Source organism: Dipodomys ordii, unplaced genomic scaffold (genome assembly GCF_000151885.1).
Source record: "Dipodomys ordii isolate 6190 unplaced genomic scaffold, Dord_2.0 Scaffold33, whole genome shotgun sequence".
Classification (NCBI taxonomy): Eukaryota; Metazoa; Chordata; class Mammalia; order Rodentia; family Heteromyidae; genus Dipodomys; species Dipodomys ordii.
Genome location: NW_012267249.1, coordinates 6,790,806 through 6,801,020, shown reverse-complemented (window position 1 = coordinate 6,801,020; position 10,215 = coordinate 6,790,806). Strand labels below are relative to the sequence as shown.

The following is a 10,215-nucleotide window of genomic DNA, read 5'->3' as shown; positions in this document are numbered from 1 at the left end:
TGGTAGAGCGCTTGCCTTGCATGCCTGAGGCCCTGGGTTCAATTCCTCAGCACCACATAAGCAAAAAGAAAAAAGCTGGAAGTGGCACTGTGGCTCAAGAGGTAGAGCGCTAGCCTTGAGCTGAAGAGCTGAGGGATAGCCCCCAGGCCCAGAATTTAAGGCCCACAACCGACCAAAAAAGGTGAGATATATATTAACTTTTACAGCTAGCCATGATGGAAATACCAGATTAACCCTTTTACCTCAAACTATAAAAACAGCCAAAATACATGAAATAGATTCTCAGATATTGAAGTAAGTAGACACTGATCTAAGAAAATAAGGTAGATGCCACAGTTTACTGCCTTCATACTGTGAAGTTTCATCCACAGTACAGAGAAACTTATCCAACAATCTCATGAATCTAAAGAGATACTAGAGTTTGAAGAGGCCACCAAGGTAGCTAGAATAAGAGACAATCTGCAGGATTTTAGTTAGGTGTTAATCAGCTACTGAAGGTAGGGTCTGAAGCTAGGCAGTGCTTGCCTAGAATGTTCAGGACCTTTCAGAAAAATGTAAATAAAACTTTCATGAGCATACAGGGTCTACAACAGTACAGGAACATCAAGTACAGTCCTAAGAAGAATATAGCTTTACACTAATTAAAACCAATGACCATTCCAAACTTGTCTACAAAAAGCACCACTAGAGTGCTGTAATCCTAGCTACTCATGCCAGCCTGGGGAGAAAAGTCTGTGAGACTCTGATCTCCACATAAGCACCAAAAAGCCATAAGTGGAGCTGTGGCTCCAGTGGTAGAGCACTAGCTAGCCTTGAATAAAACAGCTCAGCAACAGTGCCCACACACTGAATTCAAGCCTCCAAATGGGCATTAAAAAAAAAATCACAAGTGGCACTGTGGCTCAGAGTGGTAGAAAGCTAGCCTGGAATACAAAAGCTTAGGGACAATGCCCAGACCGAGTTCGAGCCCATTAAAAAAAAGATTATCTTATCTTGCCCAGGTAATTGTAAACCCTCTGTACAGTATTTTCACAATAAAAAAGAAAAAGAAAAAAAAAAAAAGAAAAGCAAGCCTCAAAGCCATCGCTAAAATGGGCATCACTTCTACAATGCCAACAATCTTTGAAGGTGAACACAAAGAATCCTAAGTTTGAGACCCAGCCAGCCTAGGCTAGCTAGAATGCAAGTCCCTGAGTTCAAGCCAAGGTAGATTATGTTGTTGTTTTTTGCCGGTCATGGGGCCTGAACTCTGGGTCTGGGCGCTGTACCTCAGCTCTTCAGCTCAAGGCTAAAGCTCTATTACTAGAGCCACAGCACCACTTCCGGCTTTTTCTGTTTATGTGGTGCTGAAGAATCGAACCCAGGGCCTCATGCTTGCAAGGCAAGCACTCTACCACTGAGCCACCTTCCCAGCCCGAACGTAGATTATGACAAACGTTAGAACACAAATATAAGGATCTCACCTCAAACTCCAGAACTACAAAAACAAAACGATCTAAGGATGCTCGAGTACTTAATACACAAAGCCTTGGAGTCTTTCACCAAACTCAGAAGAGCTACAGAGGGAGGTATAACAAAAAAGCATGTTTCCTAGGTTTCTTATTTTCTCCTTTTTTTTTGACAGTCACGGGGCTTGAACTGTGAGCTTAGGCGCTGTCCCTCAGCTCTTCAGCTCAAGGCTAGCGCTCTATCGCTTGAGCTACAGGGACACTTCAGGTTTTCTGGTGGTTAACTGGAAGTCTCATGGGCTTTCCTACCCCGGCTGACTTTGAACCATCTTCAGATCTCAGCCTCCTGAGTAGCTAGGATTACAGGCGTGAGTCCCTGGTTTTAGGCTTGTTTCTTATTTTCTTTTGCTAATTCCTTCAGCTGTGCTATTTGTGTACTATTCTGTAGCTAGGCTGTACATCTAAATGAAAGTATCTGTATACCAGTAGCTCATTCCTTTAATTCTAGGTACTCAGGAAGCTGAGACCAGAAGACTTAGGTTCAAAAGCAAGCAGGGCAGAAGTCCATGAGACATACCTCCTGCTACAGGCTGAATTGGGGGTATAACTCAAATGATAGAGGTAAGCCTTGATTAAGAAAGCTAAGTGAAAGCATGACCCCAAGTTCAACATCCAATACAAACACACAAACTTAAAAACCTGGAATGCTTGGTATATTAACTTTTTTTGGGTCGGTTGTGGGGCTTGAACTCTGGGCCTGTCCCTGTCCCTCAGTGCTTCAGCTCAAGGTTAGTGCTCTACCACTTGAGCCACAGCACCCCTTCTGGTTTTCTGGTGGTTTATTGGAGAGTAGAGCTTCACAGACTTTTTTGCCCAGGCTGGCTTTGAACGGCGATCCTCAGATCTCAGCCTCTTGAGTAGCTAGGGTTACAGGCGTGAGCCAGACACCCAGCCTGGCAGGTAATTTTTTTTTGTTTTGTTTTTTTGTTTTTTGGTCGGTCATGGGGCTTGAACTCTGGGCCTGGGCGCTGTCCCTCAGCTCTTCAGCTCAAGGCGAGCTCTCTACCACTTGAGCTACAGCGCCACTTCCGGCTTTCTGGTGGTTTTTATTGGAGATAGGAGTCTCATGGTCTCTCCTGCCCGGGCTGGCTTTGAACAGCGATCCTCAGATCTCAGCCTCCTGAGTAGCTAGGATTACAGGCGTGAGCCACCAGCGCCCAGCTCTGGCAGGTAATTTTTTAGAAGTTTAATTACATATCTGCTACCTTTACCTTAAAAAAAAAAATCTAGTCTAGGGCTGGGAAGATAGCTTAGTGGTAGAATGCTTGCCTCACATGCATGAGGCCCTGGGTTCGATTCCTCAGCACCACATACAGAGAAAAGGTCGGAAGTGGCACTGTGGCTCAAGTGGTAGAACACTAGCCATGAGGTGAAGAGCAGAGGGACAGCGCCCAGGCTCAGAGTTCAGGCCCATGACCTGGGTGCTAGTGGTTCATGTCTGTAATCCTAGCTACTCAGGAGGCTACATAATCTAAGGATAGCAGCTTGAAGCTATCCTGGGCAGAAAAGTTCCTGTGAGACTCTGATCTCCAATTAACCACTCAAAAACTGGAAGTGGAGCTATGGCTCAAAGTGGTAGAGTACTAACTGTGCAAAAAAGCTCAGAGACAGGGTCTAGGCCGAGTTCAACCCCCACAACCATTATATATATAAAAGAAGTACGAACTAGCAACAGTTGCTCATGCCTGTAATCCTAGCTACTCAGGAGCTGAGATCTGAGGCTCACAGTTTGAAGTGAAGCCAGACTTGGCAGGAAATATGGCATGTGAGACTCTATTTTCAATTAACTGCTAACAATGCAGGAAGTGGAGCTGCAGCAAGAGGTAGAACACAGCCTTGCACACCAGCTCAGGGACAGCACCCAGGCCCCGAGAAGCACACACTGGAATACACTGACATAAAAAATCAATCTAAGGGGCTGGGAAGTTGGCTCAGTGGTAGAGCGCTTGCCTTGCATGCCTGAGGCCCTGGGTTCGATTCCTCAGCACCACATTAAGAAAAAAGCCAGAAGTGGCGCTGTAGCTCAAGTGGTAGAGCGCTAGCCTTGAGCTGAAGAGCTGAGGGGCAGCACCCAGGCCCAGAGTTCAGGCCCCACGACCTGACCACCCCCCCAAAAAAAAATCAATCCAAAATGAACATACACACACCAGAGGTTGTGGTGTACATCTGTATGTAATCCCAGCTACAAGGGTGGTAGCATTTGGAAAGGAGATGGGAAGACTGGATGTCAGCCCCGCTTTAAAAAAAAAAGGGGGGGGGGCTGGGAAGATGGCTCAGTGGTAGAGTGCTTGCCTTTTAGGCATGAGGCTCTGGGTTCGATTCCTCAGCACCACAAAAGCAGAAAAAGGTGGAAGTGGCACTGTGGCTCAAGTGGTAGAACGTTAGCTTTGAGCTGAAGAGCTGACGGACAGCACTCAGGCCCAGAGTTCAGGTCCCATGACCGACAACCCCCCCCCCAAAAAAGCCAGATCTGATGACAAATTCCTGTAATAATTGAGAGGCAGGTGGGATAATAATGGAACAAGGTTGGCTGTCCATGGGCAAAGGGGAGAGCTTATATGAATAATAAACTAAAGCAAAAAAAAAAAAAGGGCTCAAGTAATTAGGGTACCTAATTAGCAAGTATGAGGCTGAATGCAAACCCCAGTGTCACACACACACACCACCTAAAGTTAAAAGGTGCTGGTGGCTCACACCTGTAATCCTAGCTACTCAGGAGGCTGAGATCTGGGGATTGTGATTCAAAACCAGCCTGGGCAGGAAAGTCCTTGAAGATGCTTATCTCCAATTAACCACCAGAAAACTGGAAGGGGCACTGTGGCTTAAATGGAAGAGACCTAGCCTTGAGCTGAAGAATTGAGGGACAGTTCCCAGGCCCAGAGTTCAGCCCCATAACTGACAAAAAAAAAAAGCAAAAGCATGCATCTAAGCTGGGCAGCAATGATTTACCCCATAATTCTAGCTACTCAGGAGTGTGAGATCTGGAGTATCATAGTTCAAAACCAGTAGGGCAGAAAAGTCCAAAGGAGTCTGAAACTGTAATTCACCAGCAAAATGTCAGACTAGAGGCATGGCTCAAGTAGTAGCCTTGTAAAAAAGCCAATAGAGAGTACCACACCCCAAGTTCAAGCCCCAGAACCAAATAAAATAATAAAAGCACATGGAGCCTGCCATTGGACTGGATATAGTAGCACAAGTAACAATAGTACCAGCTGTTTTTTTTTTTTTTGGCGGGGGTCCGGTTGTGGGGCCTGAACTCTAGGCCTGAGTACTGTCCCTTAGCTCTTCAGCTTAAGGCTAGCACTCTACCACTTGAGCCACAGTGCCACTTCCGGCTTTTTTCCTTTTGCTTACGTGGTGCTGAGGAATCGAACCCAGGGCCTCATGCATGCAAGGCAAGCGCTCTACCACTGAGCCCCCTTCCCAATCCAACAATAGTACCAGCTGTGAGCAGAAAAGAGGTGGGAGAAACTTAAATTCTGTTTCTATCAGGACCTAGCTGCCTTCCAAAACTGAAATTTCTGCTGCAGATTTAAATGAGAATATTTTGGGAGTTTCAGGTTAATGCTTAGAGATGCAGATACAACTGATTTTTGTATTGACTTCAGGTCCTACAACTTTGCTTAACTTACTCATTAGTTATAGCAGATTTTTCCTTTCTTTTTTTTGGGGGGTGGAGAGGAAAATCTTTAGAGTGAATCCAAGTTGTTTTGGTGTTGAGTTGCAAGGATAGACAGGCACTATACCAACTTTAACTATGCCACTAACTCTTTAACTCTTTGTTTTTTTGAATAGGGTTGCTTTTTGCCCAGCCCAGCCAAAACAGCTTCCAGTATAGCTGAAAGGCATGTGTCACTACATCCACCTTTTTATTGATTGAGAGAGGAGGGTCTCACAAATGTTTTTTGTCTAGGCTGGCCTCAAGTCATGATCCTTTTAATCTTCACTTCTCCAGAAGCTAGGATTAGAAATGTATGTGCTACTATTCCACAATACTGTGAAATTTATTTTTTTTTGGTCGTTTGTGGGGCCTGAACTCTGGGTCTGGGCGCTGTCCCTCAGCTCTTCAGCTCAAGGCTAGCACTCTACCACTTGAGCACAGCGCCACTTCTGGCTTTTTTTTTCTTTTTTTCTTATGTGGTGCTGAGGAATCAAACCCAGGGCCTCATGCATGCAAGGCAAGCGCTCTACCACTGAGCCACCTTCCCAGCCCCAATACTGTGAAATTTATGTAATCACTTAATCACAATAAAAAAAATTTGCAAAAAAAAAAAAGAAAGAAATGTGCTAAGGCTAGGAGGTGGCTCAGTGGTAGAGTGCTTGCCTTGAGCTGAAGGATAGTTCCTAGGCCCACAGTTCAAGCCCCATGACTGATAAAAAAAAGAAAAAGAAAAAAAAAAAAAAGAAATGCATATCCTACCCATGCCTGGCTTAGTGTGGATTCAGATTTTAAAGCAGTAAATGGAGAATACTTTGGGACACACATTTCACAAAAGACAAAGACTAGAAGATGACACACACTAAACTCTCTTAAAGAACAAGATCTAGGACTGGGAGGTTGGCTCAGTGGTAGAGTGCCTGCCTTGCATGCATGAGGCCCTGGGTTCGATTCCTCAGAACCACATAAGTAGAGCAAGCCAGAAGTGGTACTATGGCTCAAGAGGTAAAATGCTAGCTTTAAGCTAAAGAGCTGAGAGACAGTGCCAGGGCCCAGAGTTCAAGCCCCACGACTGCCAAAAAAAAAAAAAACCAAGATCTAATTCTTTCATAATTATGAGCTGGTGGTTCTCACCTGTAATTCTAGCCCTCAGAAGGCAGAGGCAAGAGAATCAAGAGTTGAACACAGCCTGAGTTACACAACACCCTATACTTCATAACATAAAAGAATTGAGAGCCGGGCGCTGGTGGCTCACGCCTGTAATCCTAGCTACTCAGGAGGCTGAGATCTGAGGATCATGGTTCAAAGCCAGACCGGGCAGGAGAGACCGTGAGACTCCTATGTCCAATAAACCACCAGAAAACCGGAAGTGGCTGTAGCTCAAGTGGTAGAGCGCCTGCCTTGAGCTGAAGAGCTGAGGGACAGCGCCCAGGCCCAGAGTTCAAGCCCCACGACCCACAAAAAAAAAAAAAAAAAAAAGAATTGAGGACCATTTAGTCCATTTGGTTTTCTGCTCAGATCTCAGCCTCTTGAGTAGCTAGGATTACAAGTGTGAGCCATTATTTCTGCATTCTTAGATTTTCCTCACCTTCCAAAGGTGGGCACTGGTGGTTCATGCCTGTAATCCTAGTCAGGAAACAGATCTGAGGATCTCAGTTCAAAGCCAGCCCAGGCAGGAATGTCCATGAGACTCCTATCTCCAATTAACCACCAGAAAACTGGAAGTAGAGCTATAGCTCAAAATGGTAGTATGCTAGTCATGAACACAAAAGCAAGGACATCGCCTAAACCAAGTTCAAGTCCCACGACCTACAAAAACAAACTATTTCACACTATAATCATGTATAAAAAAATAAAATTTGGGGGCTGGGAAGGTGGCTCAGTGGTAGAGCGTTTGCCTTGCATGCATGAGGCCCTGGGTTCAATTCCTCAGCACCACATATGCAGAAAAAGCCAGAAGTGGTGCTGTGGCTCAAGTGGTAGAGCGCTAGCCTTGAGCTGAACAGCTCAGGTATAGAGCCCAGGCCTAACTGAACCAAAAAAAAAGAAAGAAATCAGAAAAAGAAGGCTGAGGAAAAAGAAGGCTGAGAATGTGGTAGAGTGCTTGCCTAGCATGCATGAAACCCTGAGTTCAATTTCTCAATATTACATAAACAGAAAAAGCTAGGGCTGGGAAGGTGGCTCAGTGGTAGAGCACTTTCCTTGCATGCATGAGGCCCTGGGTTCCATTCCTCAGCACCACATAAGCAAAAAGAAAAAAGCCGGAAGTGGCGCTGTGGCTCAGGTGGTAGAGCATTAGCCTTGAGCTGAAGAGTTGAGGGACAGCGCCCAGGCCCAGAGTTCAGGCTCCACCACCCGGACTCAAAAAAAAAAAAAAAAAGAAAGAAAAAGAAAAAGCCAGAAGTGGTGCTGTGGCTCAAGTGGTAGAGTCCTAACCTTGAGCAAAAGAAGCTCTGGGACAGTGCCCAGGTCCTGAGTTCAAGCCCCAGGACTGACAAAAAAAAAAAATTGAAGATACCTGTACACAGAATGTGGTAAGTGTTGTCTAGGAAGCACCACAGAAAGTAACTCTCTTCATAATACAACACAACTCACAATGCCACTCTAAGGAAAAATCAATGAGGAGACACAATGTTAATTCTGAAATTGAAGTTCTCAAATGATCCTGAGGGTGGTTTGACAATCACTTGCTTCTCATGAATCTACTAGGAAACAAACCAAAAAGTGGTAAGGCACACAAAGGCTAAAAAACTCAGCTAACTGTAAATATACTGTGTAATGTCAATTGGGATGTACATCCTGAGAAAACCGATTTAAAAAAAAAAGTCCCTGTACAATCAAAAGGATGAGTTATCAGACCTGTTGTATCGAAAATAGAACTTGTATTCTAGAATATAAGAGTGATTCCACACTCCGAAAAATTCAGTGTCTGAGTGACAACATGCCTTTCCATGCAATTACATTTTCTTCCCCTTCGGGATCTTTTACTAATCCTGCTTGTACACAGCCGACTCACCCAGCAAGAAAACACGGCTGACCAGTGGAAGGAGTTCCACGCAGCGCTGACAGAATACTCTCCAGGTTCGCATAATATCTCCCTGAAGCAACCAAGTTTAATGCTCACATTGTGTAAAGAACCGCGATGCTCCCCAACTACGTGAGAGTCTGAGGTGGGGAAGGAGGCGCGGGAAACCAGCCACGCCGCGCCACCCACGGCGGAAATCCACCAAACAATGGAGTTTTCCCGCCTCCTCAAGGTTCCGCCCCCTGCTCCACAACTGGCTAAAGGGAACCAAACGCTCGCGCGCTAAGCCCCGCCCCGCCCTCTGCGAAGCCCCGCCCCGCCCTCTGCGAAGCCCCGCCCACCCCGGCCCTCCGGCCCGGCCTCCCTCCTCGTGCAGTTTTTTTTTTTTTGGCGCCAAATCTGTTGATTATATTCCCAGCTCTTCTGGGGACTTCCAGAAGGGCCACACTACTAGTGCGCTGACAAGTAGGGACGTCGAGGCACACCGGCACGCCAGGACCCCGCCCCCCATTGGAAGCCCCGGGCCGGGGATGGGAAGGAGAGGGGTAGGCGATGGAGACAGCCGCCGCTGCCCCCGGCAAGATGGCGGCCGCAGAAAGCGGGGCAGGGGGCGCCAGCCGCCCGCCGGAATCGCCAGTGCGCGGGCTCCCCGTGAGCGGCTTCCCCAGCGGCCAAGCCTCCCCAGACGTCGCCAGCGGCTGGCCGGGAGGCAGCCCTCCCACCACCGGACTACCCTTCCCACACAACACCAGCCCTCCCGGACTGGCCGGAGTCTCTAGCCCGCCACAGCCCCGCTTACTTGTCTGCGGAAACCAGCTCCGCGGCGATAGCAGCAGTGGCTGTGGACTCTGTGGCCATCGTTCCCCTGAGGTGGTGGAACGCCGCGCGGGGATAAAGCCTGTGAGGAAACCAGGGAATTTGGGGCGCCAGGGAGCAATTCGGGAAACAGAAAATGGCAGATTGGAGACCCCGCGCGTCTGGAGCCCTCCTATATACCCAAGTCTCGGCCCCGCCCATCCACTTCCGGATCCTCCCCCTCGGATTTAAAGGGACAGGACTCAACCCCCTTTTCTATCCCAAGGACACCTCCCACCATAGTCTCGTTAGTGCCTTCCCGACCTGACCTGCCTTCTTTCAGAACAGCTTCCTGCTTCTATAAGGAGTCTAGTCAGGGAACGAGAATGTTGGTACAACCCCTCACGGGGTGCCAGCCTGCAGCTTCCACGTGAAGCCGGTGCTATTCTGCGAGTGTTCGACGAGTAGCCGAACGCCTTCTCACCCAAGAAAGTGACTCATTTTTCTCTACTTCCTCTCAGTACTAACGTACAGACACGCCAGAGAGCTGCACGAGTGCAGCAGCAACGGCTAGAAACGACCTCCCCGAGAAACGTGGCTCTGGGCCTCCGCAACTAATGACGCAAAAAGTTGCTGGCCTAGGATTGGCTGCAGCTGAAATTACCGCGCTTCATTTAAAGCGCAGTGGGGCGGGGGGAGGGGGCGGAATGCGGTTGGCTTGTCTGTGTGGACTCGCCCCCTTTGTCTGGCCCAATCCACTGGTGTCATCCTGTTAAATCACGCTACCCAGATTCCAATTCTGACTAGTTCTAGCTCCTTTGAAACCAATCCAGGCTTACAATTTGTTAAATATCTATCTATTATGCCCAAGGGTGTGTTTTAAACGCTTTAAAGCTAACGGTTTTTTGTTGTTGTTGTTTTTTGTCGGTCATGGGGCTTGAACTCTAGACCTCCGCGCTGTCCCTCAGCAATTCAGCTAAGGCTAGCGCTCTCACACTTGAGCCACTGCACCACTTCCGGCTTTTTTTCCTGCTTATGTGTGATAAGGAATCGAACCCAGGGCCTCATACACGTAAGGCAAGCACTCTACCACTGAGCCACCTTCCCAGCCCAAAGCTATTGGTGTTGTTTTAGCCCCTTTCCCTCCCCCCAATCCCAGTCCTGTGGCTTGAACTCAGGGCCGAGGCACTGTACCTCAGCTTTTTTTTTTTTTTTTGTCGGTTGTGGGG

General features: G+C 47.5%; 1 protein-coding gene across 2 annotated transcripts in view; it reads right to left on the bottom strand.

The window, feature by feature from the left end:
• Nasp (nuclear autoantigenic sperm protein (histone-binding)) overlaps positions 1-9,156 on the bottom strand; it is a 32,865-nt gene extending 23,709 nt beyond the window's left edge. For both annotated transcript variants that reach the window (XM_013017009.1, XM_013017010.1), the window contains exon 1: positions 8,991-9,156. In XM_013017009.1, coding sequence (XP_012872463.1) covers positions 8,991-9,049 — 59 coding nt within the window. In that variant the 5' untranslated portion in view covers positions 9,050-9,156. The remainder of the gene's footprint in view (positions 1-8,990) is intronic.
• Between the last annotated feature and the right edge of the window lie 1,059 nt (positions 9,157-10,215).